Source organism: Anopheles arabiensis, chromosome 2, assembly GCF_016920715.1.
Source record: "Anopheles arabiensis isolate DONGOLA chromosome 2, AaraD3, whole genome shotgun sequence".
Taxonomy (NCBI): domain Eukaryota; kingdom Metazoa; phylum Arthropoda; class Insecta; order Diptera; family Culicidae; genus Anopheles; species Anopheles arabiensis.
In genome coordinates, this window is record NC_053517.1 from 2,538,986 (window position 1) to 2,563,280 (window position 24,295).

The 24,295-nt window shown below is 48.3% G+C and overlaps 1 protein-coding gene across 1 annotated transcript in view; it reads right to left on the reverse strand.

The window, feature by feature from the left end:
• Nucleotides 1-1,167: 1,167 nt before the first annotated feature.
• Nucleotides 1,168-24,295, reverse strand: part of LOC120896804 (pair-rule protein odd-paired) — a 34,272-nt gene continuing 11,144 nt past the window's right edge. The window contains exons 2-3 of the mRNA XM_040301255.1: nucleotides 4,038-4,207; nucleotides 1,168-3,527 (exon numbers count right to left, since the gene is read on the reverse strand). Of these exons, the coding sequence (XP_040157189.1) occupies nucleotides 2,805-3,527; nucleotides 4,038-4,207 (893 nt within the window). The 3' untranslated portion in view covers nucleotides 1,168-2,804. The remainder of the gene's footprint in view (nucleotides 3,528-4,037; nucleotides 4,208-24,295) is intronic.

The window sequence follows — 24,295 nt, forward strand, 5'->3', positions numbered from 1 at the left end:
CATAGCATTCCCTGCGTCGTTCGTACCAGCAAGCACGGGACAACGGGCTGAACTCGGGGCGCGAAGTGCGCCCGCGACTTGTCGAGATTCTCGCGTGAATTTTGGACTCTCGAGGACTTCACGATTCCACCGTGTCCCGCGATCGCTCGACACCCAGTCCCGCACCGATCGCCGGGGATTTGTTTTGTTCGAGTAGATCGTGTTTTTTCTTTCTTTCGGTGCTCATTTTCTTGCCCGTCCCGTCGGTGCTAACTGGTCGAATGATTCAAAAAATTAAAACAGGGTGGAAATCATCCGCCACTACCACCGCGCGGGCTTCACAAAAACTCCCGGAAAGGTAATAAGATGGGGAGATGTCTTACGTCTTGTGAGAAGTGTTGCAACGTTTAGAAGGAATACTGCATGCGTTCTATCCCTGGATGTGGAATCGTAGAGGGAGGGGTCGGGGAGGGGAAAATGAGCACCACAAAAAGGCGACTAATTTATTGATAAAAATAATATAAAATCATCAAGAGACAGGAAAGCTTTTTTCTTCGGTTAATCACACACTCACAGAACAGTGTGCTTACCTGACTCTTCTGTTGATCTTCGCGCCCCCTTCGCGCGTTCTGACCGAGGCCCAGAAAAACCAGAACGAAACCTGGCGCTGAGATGGGAACCTGGGCGAGCGGGCAACTAAACGATCAACCCTGAAAGCAAACGATCGTGGCCGAGAAGCGGGAAAGAAAAATGGAATTAATATTTATGAATATGAGCATATAATTAATTAAATATTCATAAAACAAGACCATAACTCCACTTTTTTCGTGTCCGGAACGGGCTCAAATTGGAACAAGAATCCTTCGACACACTCGAGACGCGTACAGACAAACCAGGGTGGATTTGGAAGTGGCCCATATGCTTAGAAACTGTCCGAAATCCATATCGGTTGTAGGAGTCGGTCGCCCCAGTAAGACGCGGACCATTTTCGGTCATTATGGCAACCATTTGCTGTGCTGTTGGGGTGGTGCAGGGGTCAACAGCAAACCTCTCTGCCTCACCAGGCTCGTTATCGTCGACATCGGCGTCGGGTGGAAAAGATTGATTGCCCACAACACACCACATTTCGGATGAAAAGCATTTCCCCGTTTCACAACAACATACACCGACTGTTTTGTTGAACTATAATTTTCACATATTTTATTTTCGATAAATTTTTCTGCCCATTTTCGCACGTCTCGCATTCGTCCTCCATTTCGCCATTTTTGTAATTATAATAGTTTTGCTTTAATTCTCTGAATATACTCTAATCTCCTCCCTCGGCTGCGTCGTATTTGTGTGTTTGGACTTTTCTTTTGCCTTAAATTATACAAACGCTCTCCACCATCATGTTACTTTCGTAGGCTGAAGAGCGTTGGTTGAACGTGTTGCGATCGTCATTCCCCGACTACAACGTGCACAACACTCCTTCGCTTCGGTCAACATGTCAACGGAACACGCCACCCGTTCATCACAACAGTATCGTTCGTCTTCGGCGCCTTTTTTGGTCCTTACTGTAAACATTGTCACCTTCCCTTATTAGTCTCTAGGTTGTGCGTTACCTTTACTATATGCTTGCTTTGTAATACAATTTCACTAAGCATCTTTTAAATACCCTTAAGCACTACCCTGCCTTAAACAACTGTACACATACATACATATCGCGGTAAGTACAACAAACACACACGCGCCACTTTGCGACCAAATGGACACACTGCCATTCCCTCCCACTGAACTATACCTATCTTTGCATCTTTGTTTAAAACATCGATAAACTCTTCGTGCCGTGTCGTAGCCGCGAGTGTGTGTGTGTGAGTGTCTGGCTGTGTGTTTGAACGAAAATTCGCGTAGTAGTTGGCTTAAAGTCACTTCCCTATTCTGCATCCCCACCGTCAGCCATCTTGTAGGCAGCAGTGTGGTCTGGTTTGTGTCTGGATCTACCAAAACAATACCACCCGCCAAGCTTTCTCGCGCTAATCACACTACACCCTTTTCTCTCTCTCTCTCTCTCGCACACACACACACATAGTCCCTTATGTACAGGTTCTAACCGAACATTAATATATCACACACATATAACGTGTATCGCCTTTTTGCACTGCGAGCAGCTAATAAAAGCAGTGGCCCTCTGTTTTTGTGAAACAAACACTGATTGAGAAAACACCATTACCCATGCTTTCCTTATGCAGCACCTCTCTTTCTCTCACTTTCGCCTACGAAACAATGTTGCATTTCTTACTTTGGAGTGTGTAACATGTGCACCTAAGCTACGACGAAGTGGCTTTTTGCTGTTCGCTCGTCTAGCAAAAGCATTCAGGAAGAGGAAGATAAACAAACAAAACCGGGTGCAAACCGATCGGCGAACCAAAGCTGACACCCGATCATCCGCAGTGGTGGCGGCAACCATTGTTTGAGGAGGAATTATTTGATAACAGGCACAAAATGGTATCAATTTGCATCGGTTTGGGTTGGTACGCACGCACTTGATCTGCCGCCAGCTGGTTTCGTTACTTGGGAAAGGTGGATATTTTCATGCATTTGTCGCGACTCCTCTTGATGCACTTCTTATGTTGTTATCTTCGTTTTTGGTATATTGTTTACTTGGTGGAGTGTCCACCGATGCCAGCGAAACGATCGCACTGCCACGAGGAGCTGATGAGACGTGAGACATTTTGCGCTACTGCTAACTCTCCGATTGGCACTCCCATCCCCTGGCGGGTCCTAAAGGCGGGATCGCACCCGGATGCTTAGTAATTAAAGCACAGCTCCTCCAGCAGCAGCTAGTCTCAATAGGCCGTCGTCGGTCCGTGATGGACCAGATGGTGGTGGTGATGGTGGCTGAAGTGGTTCAGATGATTCATCGTGTCCGGTCCAGCGGGGGGCGTCGGCGAGTACCACTCGTTCGGGTGGTGCTGCGGGTGGTGGTACAGCAGGTGGTGGTTGTGATGGTGCCCGACCAGCATCGAGGACGGTGTAGTTGCCTGCGGTGACACGGAGGACGCCGGCGTCAGCGGTAGCTGGGGCGGTGGCGGGGCCAGGCTGGTCGCGTGGTTCTGCAACGAGGCCAGATGGTGCTGGTGCGAAAGGTGCGACGAGGACGAGTGCAGACTGTGGTGCTGGTTTTGGCTAAGATGCGACGACGATGTCGAAGATGACGTTCCACTGTTGCCACCGCCGCCGCCACCACCACCACCTCCACTTCCACTGTGCGGCGGTGAGAGAAGGCTGGATGACTTGGAGGTGCTACTATTGCCGGCATTGCTTCCAGTTCCGCTGGTGTTGTTGTTGTTGTTACTGCTACTGTTGTTGTTGTTGTTGTTGCTGTGGAGCGAATCGGCGGTCGCGCTCAGCTTGCTCGAGCCGTGCGTACTGTGACCGTGCGTATCGTGCAGCCGGCCGATCGATGGTGGCGTTTGCGTTCCACCCGAGATGACGCTCTCCGAGCTGGACTCCTCGCCGTCACTGTCGTAGTTGTGTGATGGGGACTTCTCTCCCAAGCTTCCGTGGACCTGTGAATAAACAAGTAGAGAGAGAGAGAAAAGAACAAAACAGTTAGTAACCATGTCCTGGCAATCAGAAACCAAATGCGGGAACGTAACCTCCGAAATAAACGTGAGAATTGAATCATCTCCAAAAGAGAACCGGAGGAAACATGGGGAAATAGGGATAGGGGGTTGTCGGAAAGGTTGGGAAACGAATGACCTGGCCGATCGCGATGCGTGCGCGAGTTAAAAAATCATCATCTCTATCAGACCGGTTGGATCTCGGACAATTTATTTTTCACTCGCTGAACGTTGCGCTTTCCTTGCTGGCCCAGCGGTGTTTCGCCGTTTTACATACCAACAACCGTTTGCTTGTCAGAGGGAGTTTGCACGGAGGGAGTGGCAAGTGGGGAAGGTGAAGGAATAAGGGAATGAACGTTACTCCAACTCCAACGCGTCTTTTGCGTTGCGTGTGTACACACGTACGCAGACGGCGCGCAGACGGGGGAAACCGAGCGAACGACGGCTGACACTTACCTTCATGTGTTTCCTCAGCGATGATGGATGAGTGTACGATTTATCACAACCATTAACACGACAGTTATACGGCTTATCAGATGTATGGACGTGTGAATGTTTCTTTCGATCGGATGAATTAGCGAATCGCCTATCGCATCCCTCGTGCTCGCACTTGAACGGCTTTTCACCTGTAAATCACACACGGAGAAGAGGGAGAAGAAACAGAGCGTGCGTTAGTAAAGAAATCATACACTGGAAATTGAGCTGAAAAATTACTTCCAAAACCCCTCCCCAACGCTTACACCCCCATGTTGGGTGGAATCTTCGTCTGCGCTTGACAGTTGCATTCGAGTCGTTCGTCTTCGTCGTCGACTTCAGTGTCGTGATCATCGTCCATCAACATGACGCCAACATGAACAATGGGAGTAGTTTGGGTCGCTTTAGAGGTGCATGTGGTATTACTCCCACCTGTCCCACCCAAAGATTGGAGTTGGAGGAGTTTGTCATCAAGTTGTGTAGAGTGCCTGTTCATCTTGTCCCGAAATATGCCTCCCATTTCCGCACACTCATATTCATCAAGTGCTATCAGATCGAACACTTTTCATTGCAACGACCGAAACAAAACTCTACTCCCTACCATCACCGCCGGAGGTCCACCGAACGCTCGAGAGCATTTCTTTCTTCCCTCAACCCTCGCAGGAAATATTCAAATCGTCGTTTCAAACCATCGCAATGGCAATCGCAAAAACGCAACATCCATAAATCATAAATTTGCCAAACAAAAAAAGAACGGAACGAAGAACGACAACGATACCCAGCGGAGAGTGCGAACAAATCTCCCGGGTCCCGGTGAGAGTGCTCGGAATCTCGACTCACCTCACAGCACGTTGGGCGACGAAGGCCCGAGCCAAAGCGAATCGGTCGAGCATACTTTGAATGCCTTTCGAGGAAGGTGCACCACACTCGGTGGGTCAGACTGGAGACCAGCAAACAAGACCGGCCCAAGACACATACACTCAAACACCACGTACTCACTGGACGACGGACCGGTCGTGAGAGGACCTTCGGAATCTACGCTGGACGAAAGGACGACGATGAGGCTAGAATTTATGGCTGGGCGACGAGTCTGAGCTCGGGGTCTGCTGCCTCGGTACGATATTTATGACGAGTACCAGAATTTTGCTTGCATGATCATGTTTTTTCTTCCTATGCGTGCGTGTGTGTGTGTATTTGTTGTTGTATTTATCTTGCCTTTTTTTGCAATACTGTCTCTCTGATTGTGGAATGTGACCTTCCTTCAGTCTGTTCCCAACAGGCCTCCTTCACGCAGGGCTTGCGTATTTCGATTTTAATGGATTTATGAGTCTTTGGAAGGCAAAATTAGTCAGTCAGAACTCTCTTTCACTGTTTCCCTCTTCCTCCTGCATGGCTTGTTCGCATATTGCCCATGCTGAAAGATGAAGGTCATCTCCGCCAGGTACATGTTGGAAGCTTGCGTTGCAACAAATGCAACCATTGCTAGCTCTCGAAACGCACGGATGAGTATGGAGATTTTTCCAAGAAACAAGGAAGGAAAGCATACCGGATTTGCTTACGATAGGTAGGTTCAAGTGAAGCTAATGTGCCTGCGTGTCCTGCATTCAGCTGCTGCTGCTGCTGCTGCTGACTCACACGATGCTTGAGAACGACGGACCACAGAGAGTTCAGAATTTTATTAGCTTCAGCGAGCTGAAAACGTAACCTGTCCCACCAGCCCCGCATTTCCCAGTGCATCTGGACTATTTCTCAAACTCATAATAACTTTCAGGATAGTAATAAAATTTTCTCCTTAATTTATCTTCTACGCGCAATGCTGCAACTGCCCAATCAAATGGATTACTTTTATTCGTGTTTGTCCAACTTCCCACAAACGGAGCTGCGTTCGGCCTTTGAGGAGGAACACAAGGATGCTGGTTTGCTTGGGAAGTTAAAGAAAAAGAAAGGATAACGATTGCCTTTTGAAAAGAATCGATCGAACCGTTTACCTCACGGTCTGTGCTGATCGATCGAGGATGGCAGGTTCCCTCGCATTCTGTCCCGTTCCTCTCGCGCAAGCCACACACACACGGACACGAACACGAGCACAAAAGAAACTGTTACCAAAATATAAAAATACTTAACCTTTTTTCTTCCCAAATAAAACTGTCAGCCGGGATTTCACAAAAGGCCCAGCACAAAACCCGCGATCGATCGGTTACGGAGTAGTCCGGCCCGGAGACCTCGGGCGCAACCTCGGGAACGTAATAAATGATCGCTTTAGTATGTTTGTCCAACGTTTGCCGAGGGGCTGTGTTGAGGGCAACGAATCTTTTCAATGCTTGCCCCGGTTCAGTTCCCAGCATAAATTATTGGAATACAGCTCGGCGGATGACACTGATGCAGAGGGAAATTAAACAACTAGCAGCAAGAGCAAGACTGTTTTCGGCATCGTTCTAGGATCGTTCGATGATCTTTATCCTCTTTTGATAGCCGCTGTTGTGTCTCTCTTTCGGGCACACAGCGCTCCGCATCTTCTGGACAGCAAACGACGATTAACGACGGTAGAGGAGACGACGATTAAGGTAATAAATAATTTTCGAATGATTTGACAAGTACGCTATTCTTTGACTCCTTTCGCTTTTCAAACGTTCGACTCCTTTCCGTTGTACGTTCGGGTAGACGTTTTTCCTAACCAAGAATTGACGGACCAGCAAGCCAGGTTCAGGATGCGCACCTTCGTTGATCCTTTTAATAGTTTCCCAACATCGAAACGAAAGCGGGAAAGAACACCAACCACCCGCATTCGAACCCGCGCAACATATATACTTGACTTTCCCGCACAACATCGTTACAGTCAATAGACCAATGCTTCCAAAATAATCACTTTATATTCTCACATCGTCTTCGAATCGTTTCTACCGACTGAATCCTAAGCAGAAATCCTCCCTCCCCGTTCGATGGCAGCCGTTCGCTTTTCATGCGGCTAAGCGTTATGATTATATATCATCCGCAAAACGGTTTTTATTAAAGTCAAACCTCTTTCGATTTTTCGTCGTTCTTCCCGATTTCTCTCCCTCTGTGTGGCTCGCGTGGACGGGAAGATGACAACGTTTGCTAGCGACACTTGCCATCGTGCAAGGTCGGAAAGGACTGCGAATCAGGCTCGTAGGGTGATGCGTGTGTGCGGTGGTGGTCGGGATGAACCGAAAACCGTTTATTATGTATTCAGATTCAGATTTTCCACCCAGATCACCCACCACCAGCACCACAAACAGAAATAAATGTGTTATCCTGGATTTGTTGGCCCATTACCTTCCCCTTCGTACAGGGCTGCTGCCGACATTGGCGAGGCATTTTAACGCTATTTTTCCCCTTTCTTGACGCTGGCAAACTTTTGCCTCCGCACAGCAAAGCCTTCGTCCAGCAAAAGAGGGAGCGTTTTTTTGCTGCCACTGCCAACTTTTTGGGACGAAGTTTTTATTTGTTTTCTTCAATATTCGTGCACGTGTTTGGTTAGAATATAATCACACGCTTTGCCGTAGAGTCAACGCGTACGCGGAGTGTATTTTCCGGACTTGTTTTGTTGCCGACACATGCACGCGATAAACGTATGATTAGTGCAAATGCTCTCGCTTTCTTTATGTTTGGTCTCCTTTCCAGCAAACCAACGATGAGCTGGGATTACAGCGCAAGACAGATTGATCTTGCTTATTGAAATAAATCGTTCAAATTGTGCAGCAGAAACGAATAGCGGTTGCAGTACGAATGATCGATAGATTTAAATAAGTTAAATTAAATCATCCCTCAAACGGATGGATTTGCTTTCGCTTGAATTTGGGTTTTGAGCATGACACACGAGAAAGAAACCCGTATCCCGATCTAGATGTTTTCCATAATGCGTACGCGTAAGGCGATATTCGACACGAGAACCGGGAGGCGTCCAATTACAATGAATACCTTTGCCCTTGGTCCATCCCATTTATCGAGCGCCCAAGCTTACTCATTTGAATATTTGACGCCAGGCATTACCGAATAAAACTGAAACTGAAATCGAAGAAAAATTACCCAGAACCTTCAGCCCACGACGACCAGAGCGCGTATAATCCCTTTTTGGAGAGACCAAATCTCTGGTCCGATCGCCGAGAGCACGTGAAAAGAGCACACAGAAGGAACACGAACGAACCAGCGCCAGAAAGCAAAGCGGAAAAGACGTACAAATTAACCGTTTCCGAAATTATTGTCTCTTAATATTCGAACGAACGCGTAATCTTCATCTTAATTTGACGAGATTCATCTTGGCTGTGGCTTGCTGGAATGCTGCTTGCAGCAGTGGCGCTCGGCCGTTTTCCCCGGCGAGAACATCCAATTGGGCGCGTGTGCTTCGGGGGAAAAGGCGTCCCGACACTAAACAGGAAGACAAAGTGTGGCGTCAACGGAACCGGGCGCACCCTTATCGTGTCGCCGAGATCGAGGGAATTCCTTCTCCCTGTCTTTCTCTTTCTCTTTCTCTGGTTCTGTAAACATTCACCCCAAAGCTCCAAATGGAATCGATCCACGAAGGTAAGGTGTTGGGAGGTGATTCGGGCCAAAGCGCCAGCTCGGGCCAGACCGATCGATAAGGTCCCACCGTGCACAGAGAGGCCTCACGAGACCACGAGATCGATCGTGATGAGTGGCCCCAGATAAGGGTTTAATTAATGAGTGTGCGTTAATTATTACAAATGACCGCAGTGAGAAAGGAGCGAAACCGGATCGATCGGGACCCCACGATAAGGGGCGGGATGCTCCCCAAGAGCGAGAAACAGCCAGTGCACACCTGAAGGAAATGTGATCCCTCCACCGTCCGCAGTGGGGCAGGTTTTTCGTGGTTCTTTATTTTATTGTGGAATTTTATGTAGCGGAAATCATTTCAATTCCATCCAATGTGACAACGTCGACATCGTCGTCGACGGGTAGCGCCCGTTGGGAACGCATTCCGCCTAGCCCGTACCCGTGTTTCGTGCGGATGTCAAATAAAGTCCAGCGTGGGGATTTATCAACCATCAAACTAGACTCGAGGAAAGCAAGAGTCCAGTTCCAGTGGGAGCTTGCTGGCGTGTTTTCTACACATTGGCAGCTTCTGATTCACGTTCGCTCAAACAACATTCCAGCCCCAGTCAGAGAACCACCTTGACGGAGCAGGGTTTTGATCGACAGTGATTTATGGACAGGGCTAAAGGGTCGCTTCGGGTACGGTAGCTTTAAGCCGAACCACACATTTCGGTAGATTAATCTGTTTTAAATATTTGCTTTAAATAATGCCACCAGCGAGCACAGAGAAACAGAGCTTGGTTGGTCTATTTTGGACTGCCGAAACCAAATCCGCACTGACCTAAGAAGGCTTTAAAATGCAATACATTCCACCTCGCACAAACACTGAAAACCTTCGCTGGGGAGACTTCGTTTTTTGGTTATATTTAACATAAACATAACCACATAACCGACAAGCGACGAGACGCTGACGATGTGCCAGCGCGATTTGATTGTTGCTGTTTGCCAAAAAAGCCATTTCCAGCATTTTCAGAGCGTCATAAAATCGTCATAAATTTCGCAGAAAGTCGGCGCCAGCCGGCAGTCAACACAATCACCCTACCACTCCTCCGCTGGGCAGGATGGATGGTAGTAAAATATGATTTTAAATCATTCATCTCATTACACGCTGCACCGTGTGGCTCGTAGCGTTCCTTGCCGACCAACTGCTATTTCACGGGCAGACCCCGTCTGTGCTGGCGAAATCAGCACCAACAACAAAGAACCTGTGGCCACACGATCCTGCGGGCATATTTTAATTGCAACCAAACGCCAGCATTGGCTAACGAAAACGTCCTGTCGACACTCACCGACCGTTGCGATTTGCTGTGGGTCGTGGTTCGCAGGTACGAACCAAAAACCCTGCAACGACGGCCGAGACAGAGGCCTTTGAAGAGCTTGGAAAATGATTATGGCTGTGATTACAGTGGCTTTTATATTGAAATTAAATTATTCACCTGCTTTACCGGCCCTGGCAGAGGGTGTCTTAATGAAAACTTTGTCACAATAGGCATTATTAATTTAATGCAAATGAATTACGAGCCCACGACCCGTACACGGCCCGGTGCCACCATGTAATCCGGGAAATGAATTAGACTATCATCTTTAATGGTGGAAGTTGAGGTACGTTGTACTCGCGCTCGTTCCGACACGACAAACAGACACTTGGGGCACAAGAAAATGGCGAAAACTTGGCCCACGACCACGGTCTTCGTTCAAAGTTCAAAATTTCCCGTTCTTGGGCACGCCTGGACAAAGTACTGCTACTGGAAAGGAAAGTACACCTACACTCCCGAGCACACTGCTCACTCGACAAACCGCACGGTTGACTTCACTCCATTAAACGCATAAGCGCATACACTCTTTACAAGCACGAGAGCATATGATACGGTCCCTCCTTAATACACACGCCATGATCCACCCGATATCGTTTCGGTCGCGTGTATGATACACCCCCGTTTTCGCTCAACACACACACACACACAGACGGCCACCCCGCCCAACATGAATCGTAGGTGTCACCAGCAGATAACGAACGCGTTCTGCTTTCCTTCTGATGGGGGAGGTTTTTCCTCTCACTTTTCGCTATGTCGCCAAACAACAACAACGACCCCCTTCTCTGTGTGTGTGTGCGGCCAAACACAAATGTATTTATCTCCGTGTTTGGTGTCACGCAAACATTGCCATTTTTGGGGGAGAATGCTCACCGAACGTTATGGCGCTGCCTAATGAGATCTGAGGGCGGGGTGGACACAGAATGGAACGATGGCACGGAAGGAGGGTGTGGTTGCTTCAGTTGAGTTGTTGCTGATGATGTGACTATCCCGGGGCTTGGCCTCGTCACCATTCCGAGGGAGCATAATGCCTCAACCTCAACTCACTCACCCTTTCATTGCGCAAACGTGAGCAAGATGAGCGATGAGTGAGCGCTCACAGAAGCCGCTGGGTTCACCGTGAATGAAGACCACAGAGCGTAACCCGACGCTTTGGGGAGCGTAGTGTAGCACCCGTTTGCAGGGACAGCCCGAGGACCTTTGTCCTTTGTCCTTCGAACAATTGGATTTCCATTCAGCTTTCCATCGGTAGCTGTCGTTCTTAAGCTTTACCGTCACACCACACCACCGTGTGCGTTGCGTGCGCTGGTATATAAATTGTGTATTTAGCTCTTTTATGTCCACCTTTCGCAGCGTTTTAGGGAACGACGAAGTGGCGTGGAATGTTTACATTTCAGCTCCTCAATTGGGGGATGTCTTCTTTATGGATGAAGCAGATGGTGCGTGACCAAGGACCGTAACGACAGTTACTACTCCGCTTCACTGTCCCCAATCGAATAGAGATATCCCGCTTCTCAACGTTTGAATGAATAGTAAATTAAAAATCAATACCCTTTTAAGCGTTGGTCATCGTGCAATAAACGCGCCTGTGTTGGTGTTTGCTACAGCCTATCGATCGTAAAACGATGCTTGCAATTTTAGTACTCAATTGTTGAAATCCATCTCCAACGCAATCACCACAAACACCGTTTCGTCTTCCACAGCTCAGCCGTACAACGCGCAGATGCGAGCGAGCCGACCAGTGAGGCAGTAAATACTCACACGATGAATCATGTTGCGTTAATTGACATGTTGATAGATCGTTTAAGTTGCCTAACATGAGAAGCGAAGAGTAATAAAAAAATAACACATAACGCTTCGGAATTCGGCCTTCGGGCGCAAACTTCCATCAGGCAGGACACGACGAAACAGTAAATGCACCTCCAGCTGCACACCACGCCCTTCACCATGCCACCAGCAGCGTTCCTGAAGGATATCGCGTGTGCTGACAGGCAAAGAGGATACCAAACCCCAGTCCGCTTTCTCGCACAAATAAAAAACAAGAATGCAAATGGTCGGGTTTCCAGCAACAGTTGGATGAAATTGATTTCAAGCTCGTTTTTCTGGTAAAAATGTAGTTTGGTTGGATTTTTGAAGTCCTTTTTTTGTCTATTCTGTTCCTTTGTGCGTGGTGCACATTGAGATCGAATAGGAAAGCGACCCCGAACCATTAGCAAACAGGTAGGTCAAATATTAATTAACAAATTATGTCTATTTTTACGCCGGCAGCCAGGTGAGGTCCCAGCTCGTCTACTGCTAGTTCCGAGATTCCCTGAACATTCCCGCCGATCGTTCATCTTCGATTATTCACGTACAAAGTACAAAGCATGGACAGACAGAGCGCTGAACTCCGCTTGCCAACCACCTTCGCAACACCCCCGTGAGATTCTACAGCGCGAAAAATCCGACCTCACCCGCTCCGGTATTATGATTAATGGTTTTCCGATGCCCAGCGAAGGTGTATAGCGGGGGCAAAGCGGAGACATGGAGCGTAAACAGGCACGAATGGTATTGATGGAGATTTTTCAAATTCTCCTTAAACAATGGACTTCGAGCCTGTCCGGAGAGAGGGAGAGCGAGCGAACCAAGAAGAGATCCCACCGAAAAGACAACAGCCTCCGGAGATACAAAGTTCCTGGTTTGCGCGTTCTTGTGGTCTCTCGAGCCTCGAGACTCCGTCCCCGTCGTGGTCAGGTGTGCGAATGTGGCCCGCGAGGATGAGAGATCCCGAAGGGAGGTAGTTCGGAACATACAATTCAGCAACCAGTACAACAACAGAAACGATCACTACAAACAACATAAACAAAAACATAACAGAGCACATGTATCTGGAAACCAGATATGGTGCCCGGTGTGGATCTTTTGCGGGAATGTGTTCATTCTCCGGCAAGCGTTTTTGCTTTCTTCCCTTCTTTCTGTTGTACTGTGCTGGAGCCCATGTGTGCGATGTTTTGCGTTATGAGACCGATGCGAGAGTTTGGCTGGAAATCGTGTCTGATTGGAATGTTTTCCTTCCCTTTTTTTTTGTTTCGTTTGGCGAGCATTACACACAATCTGGTACCTGGCCATCAAGCGTCCGTACGAGCAGATCCCCACACACCACTCCGTCGCTTGGTACTAGCTCCCCCGGATCTATGGATGGAGTTTCACTGAGCTACTGACCCGCGAAAGGAATTTGAATATCACCACAGCTGGACGGTTTCGTTCAGGGAGTTGTGCCCCGAGTGCTCACCCCAAGCTATAGGGTCAGCAGTATTGGGATTAGGACCCCCGAAAAAAAACCACAAGAACTCAACCGAAAGGGGAAGGCTTGAAACTAATTAAGAAATTATCTCACTTTTATCATCTACGTCACGGCTGTCAAACACCGAAAACCGGACGACGATCAAATCGGCCCGCGATCTCTGGTACAACACCGATCGATTGACTGACCTAGCCTGACGGCTGCTGGCAAACCGTTTCGTCATACAATCGCGACTGACGCTGACGCACACCGCATCAACATTCCGCGAAAAAAAAAAAGAAATCCCCAGCACTGACCCAGATGTGTTGTTGACCCGGCTCTCCCGAAAGCCCTGTCAAAACGGACTCGTACGAGCGTCCACGAGCTCGTACTACCATCGGTGACGCATGTACTTGGAACAAATCTGACAACCGAATGGAGCTAGTTGACCTCCGAGACGGATCTTACGTAAACCATTTGTCACTTTTTGTTCCACCACCTCACCAGCACCCAGTCGTCCCGTGCGTAGGAGCGTTTGGCATCCGCTTCCCCTCCCTGAATTAGAACGCTTGTACTCTCTCACGTGCATCTTACTGTACATTGTTTACAGCACCCCGCTTTGCGCTGGTTGGTGTGTGGAAGTGATTTCCAGGTTCCAGCGTGTCTGCGCAACCACAACAACACCAACACGCCACGTGCGCGCGTCCAAGCGCATGTCAGAATAATATTCAAACAAACAAATAGCGTGTAAATTAATCACTTGCCTGAAAATGTGTCTTCCCGCTGTTCTCTTCTTTCCTGCGCTTTCCTCCCTACCTCCCATGCTGCGATTAAGTGCAGCGAAAGTGATCACACACATGCTGCGTTGGGGGAGGAGAGGAGGGGAAGGAGCGTACACTTAAGTGCATGTTGTTTATCCATGCTGCAGCGATCGTTCCCAACACCAATCATACAGCCCAAGCAGTGTACTTGGTGCACCTTCTTCCAACACACACACAAGCGAGGAACGCACGATCATGGCCGCTTTTCGATCAATTTCTGTTCTCGTGTTTCTTCCTTCCGTGGCATATGACAGCGAGATGTCAACGTATAGAGCCCATGTTCTGCTCACAGGACAGCAGCAAAAAATGTACATGAAAATTGAATGCTTGCACATTTTCATTGTGAGTTATTTTTTACGCCGCCGCAGAACATGATGAGTCGCACAAAACTGAAAATGATCACCTGCAATTCAACCGTCGCCGTCGTTGTTTGGATAGAGAGGAGTGTGGTTTTTTTCTGTTTCCCTCCTTCACAGATGGTCCAAGCTTCTGCTGCTGCCGATGCGCATATATGGGATCAACATTTATCTCTTAATGGTTTTAGCGTTATTTAGCGATCCTCATTTAGATCGCTGCCCACAGATAATACGCAGGGGAGTGCAATACTGCGCCGTCGTGTGTCTGTTTGTGTGCTCCCGGCGGAGGCACACGCGCGCGCGCGTCCTCGCATTTCGGTCGCATAAACGTCGCGGCGCTGCTTTCCATCGCACACCGATCACGCCGCAGCAGCAGCAGCAGCATCAGCAGCAGTAATGAGCGAAACGGGCGTGAGCGTGCGCGAGCCTTCGGGCATCGAAAAGGATTATATTTCATGCTATTAGTGCCTTTGTTATTAGAATGGGGAGATGTTTTACAAGATAATCGTCGAAGCGTCTGGAGTAGAAATAGACACACGTGAAGAGCTCGAGGAACAACACACGCATACACACACATACACACACGGGTATGGAGGGGCGATCAGATTCTGTTTCGGGGCGAGTTCTGGTGGACGACGGATGCCTGGGATGATTAAATTTCTTACCTCACTGGCAGATGCCCACTTTGACGACGTTTCCGATGTGAATCATCGTACGTCATGAGGGTTTGAATGCTTTTATCCAGAGATCTTGGGCGATTTTGTACCGTTTCTAGCCGATAACAAGCGTTCATCCCCATTTCCAGTAGGAATTTTAATTATTCCACACCGTTATATTTTGCGGTTTCAAGCATAAACAAAAAAACACCAATATATCATCGTCCAATTGGATCGATCTACACAACTTGCAACACAAATAACCGATTCTGTTCCCGCCTTCATACGATGGCACTTCATATGTTGCCACAACTACCACATTCATGACCGACCGGGCCTGACCAGTCAATTGGTATCTTCCTTTTTAGAGAAAATAACAATTTGCGTCGTTTGCAAACGGTTTTTTGCACGAACCAACTCCCCCAGGCAGTTGAACCACCACTTTCACGGTTCGCATGCAGGTCGTTGTTGCAGATGGCACAGACAGATGCAGCCTGTCTGGCATAAAAGGAGATCACAATTGCGAAGCAAATAATTTATATCCATACTGGACGAAATTTATGCACAGTCCCCCAACATCAGGTCAGGTGTGTGTTAGTGTCTGTGTGAGCGGGCGGAGAACCCCAAACGGAGGATATGTTGTGGGAGAGCGAGTCAGTGTGATTCGTGGAAACCGAACCGAACCGTACCGATATGTGTGCAGCAGTGTTATCGGGTGAAATCAATAAAAATATATAACACTCCCTTAAATCAAATTGCACGACTCTACTCACGACCTTTGTCCTTCCTGCAAGCAGCGGCAGCAACTGCCGAGGGTGTCCCATTCGCATCCCAATATACCACCGAAGACACCAGCCCGGCCGGGAGACCAGACCAGACCAGGCCAGCCAGCCATAACTCTACCCCGTACGCTTCCTGCTGTGCTCTGCGCCTCACTCCATCAACAGGGCAACACACATGAATGGGGAGTCACTACTCCCGGGTTCGACGACGGGCAGGCCAAAAGGGCCCAAACCTGCCCTGCCCTCGGGAGCAACCGGAGCGAGTGGAAAAGTGAGTATGTGTAAAAAAATTAACAATCTCGATCTATTGTCTTCGCTTCGGAGACGGGAATCTCTCTCAACCCTTAAACAGCGCGTTCGCGAAGAACTTTGTTTCGATTCGTTTTTCTTTCACCCGCACCCTGCCTCAACCCCTGGTTTCCTTCCGCTTAGCAGCTCGTGTTTTCATTGGAAAATCGTGCCATTCCACAGCGCGACCGTGTCTGTGTTGTATTTGAGCAAGCTCTCGTCTCCCGTCTTCCCATCATTGGACCACTGTGACACTGCGCTGCAAAACCCAGCCGACGTAATGGTTTAGGAGAGGCGAATCTTTGCATCTTACAAACCCGCGAATGCCAGCCATATTTTCGCTACATTCCGATCAGCAACGATCGATTGCGTCCAGCAGTTTAGCAGTACCCCTACACGGCAGACAGACACTTGTGCTCACAGACACAGCACACGATCGGGTTAGTTGGCCCTGTCTGTTTGGGGCCTTCTGTCATCTGTTTAGGCATCGGCACACGTTCCTAGCGGGCCAATTCCTCGGTGATCGACATTTTGGCGCTAGCCGCAACTAAACTGTGCACGGTTACGTTTGCCTAGCTCGACTCAATATTTCCTTTGGCTTTACCTGCTCCACACCTTCCCTTCCTCTCTCGTGACAAAGATGATGATGCTGATAATCATAAGTCGTACGGAAAATGTCTCATGGAGCAAGCGAAGTAAGACGGGGTTGGAGCTGGCAGCAGCCAAATACCACTCGCTGCCATGTTGCCATATTGTTCCACCGTCATTCAGCACGTTTTCGAGGACCGTTTTTGGTTTGCTTCTTATCTTCCCGTTCCTGCCCGACCAGAGCTCCGTGACCAGACGACTGTTAGGCTCTTGTTGCTTTTTTGCTATACTCTTAACAACATATTATATTTTTATGGAGGTTTGCAGTCGAGAAATGTGCAGCGGATGCTGCTCACAGCGCACAAAGTAAAATATTTGCATACGATTATTTCGATTACAAAGCAATAAGCATTTTTCGCCCGTTTGCTAGATAATAAATTATGTATTTCATGATTTTTATGAGCGGCATCACGAACAACCCGCCGTTTCCCTGTGAGGATGCGGCTTCATCGGCTTGGCTGTAAACCTATCGCGGAATAATTGCAGCAGCATCCATACTCTTCTGCTCACTTCCTGTGGCTCTGTGTGCACAACTACTGAGCCTGGTGTGGACGCTATAACCATCAGGCCAGCTCAATGTAGCAAATAAACGATACATCGTATTGCTGCGGATGATCATGCCGGCTGAGCTGAGATGACATCGCCCCGTAACGACCTTCTACGGGTTTGCAAACAGTGAAGGTTTTCCATTTTTTATACACCCCATTACCAATCGGTCATTCGTCAATGCACGTCGAACTTGGGAATCGAACATGATTAATAGCATCGCCACGATTGCTGCCAATATAGAGGATCATTTCTACCTCAACTCTGCGCAGTACGGGGGGAGTGTCGCTCGCCAGCATGTAACGACCAGCAACAAAAAAGTCACAACCGTTGATTATTCCCGCGCACACAACACGATTGCATCACAAAATAATTAAGACTTCAAAAACATTCACACACTTCAACGGGTCCCATCCATATGGCCGGGTGTCATTTATAGTGCGCGCCCTATTACCGTGCGTCCTTCAGCCTTCGACCGTGTGTATCGTGCGAAAACCGGACCGGAATGGCGTTCTACTGCTCGCGGAACCACTCAGCTCCGGGTGTCATTATGGCAGAAATGAGCACAACCATATCAATACACGGAATGGTGTCCTTCCAGTTGGCGGCTTTTGGTGCAATCGCCTAATAGAAAAAGCACACTAACGACCAGAACTAGTTTCGCTTGTAACCTTTTCGACTGGCTTCTTGGACGTAATGGCGCCCGGGTGTTGCTACAACCGGAACCGGAATCTGCAAAGCGCAACACGAAGGCAACGCAGACACACATCTTCAAGCGCAAATCTCGACCGAACCGTTGCGAATAAAGCCGTATGACATTTGACCAGCAGCCCATCGCCAGATGACAATTGTTACCGTCCCTCATTTGTCTGCGCAAATATGACGCCAATACACAAACAGCTCGACCCAGCTACCGTGTGCTTTATTGTACCGAGCTCTCTTTGTGCACGAACTATATTTGTATGTGTGTGTGTGTGTTTGAGCGTCGTGATAAGTCTGCTCTTGAGTGATCTTTTTTTCGTCTCGCTCCTCAGCCAACCGCTCAGGACAGTTGTTTATTTATTTCTGTTTATGTGCCAGGGTATTGACGCGACACAACTACCGGGCGGCTCGTGATTAGGATGATGAATGAACTGACGAAAACAATGGCGGTTTAATTCGCCCCGTCTCACTCGACTCGGTGGTTAGCGTCCTCTTCTGTCGCAGTCAGCCAGCGTGTTGTTCGCCATGGTATTAAGCGCACCGAGGGCAACCAAGGGGCCAGACCATTCAATGAGGCAGTCTACCTCTCCGAATCCGCTTTCCTCCCGAAGGGTGGAGGGTGAAAAATGTCCCTCATTTCCTGCTTTTGTACGCAGCCCGAAAGCAGCATCATCGCACACACTTAATCGCACCCGTGCTAAACGGAAGGAAGACAACCCCACGGACCGCATCCGTAGCAGTGGTATCGCCCCGGTACAGAGCCCGGGGGTAGGATGAGCCGATGACACAACGGGCAGGAAGATTTGAAGGTCCTCCAGGCAATGAAAAAAAAGGTCATGAAATCGAGGAAGAGAGTATTTAACATTCAGTGGTTATTAGCAGAATATTTTCGTACACTTCACCCAACAACAAAGGAAAGGGGGGGAAGGGAGAGGGTGCGATCACAAACAGAAACAGTAATTTTGTTCGCTTCCTTGAAGCTAATGCTTGTGTTGAAGCTGTCTGCAACTGTACGCAACACACTGCTAAATGCAGGTAGAAACAAAGATGTTTTCACCCAAAAACCAAAAGACCCTCTCATCCCTCTTCTTTTGCTGCCATTCAGCAGGATGTTAAAAGCGTCCTTCGTTGCCTCAATAGAAAAACCATTCGATTTTTGAGTTTTGCAGTAACCGAGCTATCACCTCACAAACCGATGCCCAAGGATCATGGCCCAAAGGATCGCTGTCTGTTTGTTTGCAGAGCGATCATCCTTCAAGAGGGTGAGGTTACACGCACCGGTGGTGGTTTTCACGTCATCGCCTGCGATGATCCTTGGCAGGCGTACCTATCGGTCACACACACACGCATACACAATAGCACGAAAAGAACAGTACGGACACAATGGAAACAAATCTCACCACCGTTGAAAAGTGCGTCTCTTTTAAGGACGAAGGTTTCTCGAACGAGCGAGCTTCGAAAAAGCATCGATTCCACGCCAAAAGTTTGGCTCCGTACATCTCGGTGATGGCGCTGTTGTGCGCGAATGTCAGTTTCGATTTCGTCGGCACACTTTGCTGAGCGAGGTTTCGTTCTCGGTAGTGGGATCATGATGATTGCACGGCGTTACCGTTTTGCCCAGCCGTTGGGCGGTTCGAATGACGAGTTTCCCAGGGTGTCGAATTACGCCTCAATTCTCGTTGCGTGATTGAAGGTGGTCGGATCGCTCTTATTCCGTTTTTTAAAAGTTGGCACCCCCTTCCTTCTCCGCCCTCCTGTGGCAAACCATGCCCGTTTATCGCATTTCTCGTTTCGCGTTGGTAAGATGTTTCCACCGCACGACTTACGCAAAGGCAAAGTAGCTTCATGCCGGAGGAAAATCGAATCACATCAAACCCACACCCAAACTCCACTGTGAGAACTTTCCTAACACAGGACGGGTAAAACTTTCAAGGTTTTGTGCGCTCTCCGCAACAGACGCTACACCAGTGCCCAGAGTGTGTTTTACCTTTTCTCACTCGCTCATAAATTAAACTTTTTGACAATATTAAATTCGCTGCAAACCGGCCAATGCTACCACGAGAGATATGCGATACGCGTGCTGCTGCTGCTGCTGCTGTCTTCCAAAGGTGGAATGGAAGGACCCTGCTAACACACTGCCAAGAAGCTTACGAAGTCCAAGAGGGAACGTGCTGGAACGTGTCGAAATTGAAACAATAGAAGCGTTGGAAAATTTGTTCGCACGAAATGACCATCGATGGTGTATACCGCCGGGGAGACGGGCGAGCCCACAGACAGAAGAGAATAACAAGATAACTCAACTGTCAAAACGATCAGCAAATCGTGAGATCCAAGCCTCACCAGAAGGAACCGACTGGGCTGTACGGAGGGTGGAATTCAAAGACCCGGTACAGTCCCAACAGGCGCAACATTCAACCGAAACCCTTCCAACGACTGTGGGGCTGGGATGGTGATCGCATTGATTGCCTTTCTCTGGAGAGCGACGGTGGTGGAGTTGGTGGCATAAGAAATTGCGTTATTTTCGTTGCTTCTTTCCGTTCCCTCGTCCAAAATGTGTTATACTGTCAGAATATTTGACTCTTGCTTACTCCTTGTTAGACCGTTCCGTTTCCCTCAGTGGCAGGTCCAAGATTTTAGAAAACAGATTGCCTCAATTTCGATTAGTGTTTAGCTTCTCGGGAGCAAATGTATTCGTTGCATGACTCAATGTTAGCCTGACTAAGATTGACCTCCGTGAATAATATTCCACTGGTTATACCGATCTGCCCAGCTTAACCTACTTGTGTCAGTGGAGATTGAACCCGAGTTTGTCATTTCCAGGACACGATGCTGACACGCAATACACTCACAACAATGAAGCGAGCAGAATTCAAAGTTCATCGTCCTCTAAACAATGTCCTGCTGTGTGAATGACGCACAAAATGCACTCTTTTTTATGGTCTTTTCCATGCTTTTCAGGTTAGGTCCTTGCCAGTGACATACTGGTCGGACGTTATGAAACCACATCTCCTAGTGCAAACCATCTTGAGCCGAGCAGTTGGATCTTTTCCAGCAACTGCTTCAATTAAAAACATCCCCAATGGCTGAACTGCTGACCGATTGGTTGAGCAGCAACCTCCAGCCGATGAAGTTCCACTGGAACCGGAACGGACCAACAAAATGCGATGCACTTTAATTGGCCGTGGCAGTGCATTAAAACCAATAGCAGTTAATTGTGGAATGGGACGCGAACGGGCGAACACGAGCGCCATCCTTGCGGGCCAAAACGCTGCTGCTCCCCAGGGCGATGGTAGTTGACTCGTTTTCGCCCTCTAACCGACCGATCGATCCTTTCTCCGGTCTCTTTCATCGGTATCAAATTACATCGTAAAAGTAAATCATTTATTTTATTATCGCTATATCACTCGGTGGAAGCACGTTTCCTTTGCGTGCATATCTGTGTCTCTCGCTCTTTCTTTCTCGCTTGTTTGGTTGCCAATAACAACCTCTCGGAGGGAAAACGTTTCTTATTTAGCTTCGAACACACACTCTGGGCGTCTTTCTTGCTTGCCCGTGTGGGTTCAGTATTCTTGCGATTTGCCATCAAGCACCAACAAGCACTCGTCAGCTTGAGGATCGTTTGGAATCAGAGTAAACATTAAACAAGCACACACACACACACACACACACACTGCTCCGGTGCATAAATTGCCCTCGGCACTTGGAAAGGTGATTAACTCACCTCGTGCTAGGTAGTGGCTTGTCTGTATACACCTTGTTTAACGGTGCGCGAGACACTTCTTCTCACGGTAATGGATGTCCGAAGTGAGAACGAGAGAACAGGAATAAAACTAACATTAACTACCCTTCGCCATCCGCCCTCCCGAACGACGTCATGTATGGGTAGGCGTTGTTTCTATATGTGTGTGTGTGCGTGTATGTGTTCGCCCCCCGAGAGTGGGAGGCTGCTTTGTTTTCCCATATTGAGATGTCGTGCGCGTTGGTTGTCTGCGTCTCCCTGCGGACCTATCTGCAGCTCCATTATTCTCCAATCATCATCGCACCTCTTCTTCGCATTACTCTCTTTCGCACAGCGGTATCGGCTCAATGGCGTCGCCCGGCAAGGCTTAGATGAGACGATGGCGTTCTAGCTAACTCACGGCGAGCCGATTCGCTTCTCACTGTGCCGTACCGTGTACCGCACACACTCGCACAAACTCTGTTGCCCAGAAAAAAACGGTGGAATGTAAATGCGTATTGAAATGTCATTTTAACAAGTTACCCTGCCCCACGGGGCGGCTCTTTTCACCTGCGTCTGAAGCGTTTTCACTCGCTCTACAGAACGCTGTCATACATTTACATAAAACAAACATAATTCTTTCCATCCCGTTCTGGTTTTCTTGCTGTTTTTTGTGTTTGTGTTTATATACCCCATCGCTACAGAACTCTACGGACTCTTTACACTGTTGCTTCGATCTTTGGGGCCAACTTTTTGAATGTACCCTTTTCTGATTGCCTGTTCAGCTGGGAGAAAGATTCCCTCAAGGGTTTCCCCGTTGGAAGGCAGCTCAAAGGGATTTGACAGTGGAGCAATAATGTGGCCAATCTTATGCTTATTTTCTCATACTTCACCCCGTGCCTGGTCTCTTTCTTGGTTGGCGTGCGTGCACGCACACAATTCGATTTTGCTCCCATTTTTATACACACCTAATTTATGGCGTGGTAATGAAATTTGGAGGAATCTTTTCCCATCACAAACGAAGGACAACAACAACAACCAAAAAGCCCACGAATCTTTTGCGAAGCTCCCTTCGGGAGAACCGCTCGGGAAAGATGGGAAGAAGAGTTTTATTTGATAATTTATCGCATTATTATGGAAATTCTAGCCCGTCCCGACCCGATTGAACAAGCTTTCGGAAGGTATGATTTAGTGCACCCGAAACCGAAACCGTGGCGAAAAATTAAACGAAAGAAAAATACTTCCCCCCCCCCCCTAGCCGGGGAGGTGAAGTGAACAATTAAAAGCTTCACCAGAATGGAGCTCGCGTTGGTTTTGGAGAGGGTTTGTACGTCTTCCAACAAGCGCACACACTCATTTAAAGGGGACGAAGCACAAAACGTTTCGATTGTAAAATATGGTGTGCTAAAAGTTTCTATCCTGCCCAGAATGTTTTGCCTCATTTATTATCACACGCGGCAAGGGTTTCTACCTTACCGTTGCGATCGAGACATCCAATGTGGAATGCGCGAACCAGTGATAGAAAGAAGAAGACAAAAAAGGATACATAAAATATTGGATAATATATTTGCTATTAGCTTAGCACATCGTTAGCGCTCGGGCAGGGGAGTGTGACAAAAAGAGAAAGCTTAGCAGACGGGAGAGAACAGGATCGCCTCAATGACACACCGTATGATGCAACAACAAGGGATGTTCGTATTCTATTTCCAATACGCAGCGCAAAGGTCCTCGCCTTCCTTTTGATGTGCAGCAAAGCGCGAAACCCTTCGCGCTAGAAAGGACGAATCAACGCTGGGCCATCCTACGAAGCGGCCCTTGCCAGCTAGAACCTACCCGAACAGGCACAAGCAGATCGAAAATTTAGGGGAGGGATTCCACGGCCGACCGGCAGCCAGGGACGTGAAAGATCATCATGATTAGGCTGGTTATGAAGCGTGAAACGTAATGACGATGATAAGTATCATCCAAACACATCGTGAGGGACTACAACTACGTCATCAGCATCATCACCATCCAGCTCATCGCAATCATCGGCAGTATGGCACGATAGGAAACGGGTTTGTAAGCCGCTCAACAACGCACGAATAAAAAACTAATAATACCAACACACACACACGCGAAAGAGGGCAAACAAAGCGGCAACTAGCACCCCAAAACACTGGCAACTGGGTGCGTACGAGCAACAGTGCAACAAGCAGCAAATGGTTGCCGTCGAGTCAATGCGGGATAAAATAAAGTCCTCGAAATCCACCACCGATTCCAGTCGTCAACCATCCCCTCCTCTGCGCCAGAGCGAGTTTTTTTTTGTTGGTTCTCGCACAGATACCCTCAAAATACTCGCCGGTGATGACAGCCGAGCAAAGGGGGTAAAACCTATGAAGGATTTATTTTTTAATAACAATTCGATCATCTGTTCGTATTTTTTTGACTGTCGGCCATCTTGTGTACGGGACACACCCTTAACCCCCGAAATGAAAGCGGATGGATAATTTTCATTTTAAAAGCACAATTTGAAGGTAAAAGAACTGCGCGGGATTGGAAGCGGCGTTTTGGTTGAAATCATTTGTCATTCCAGT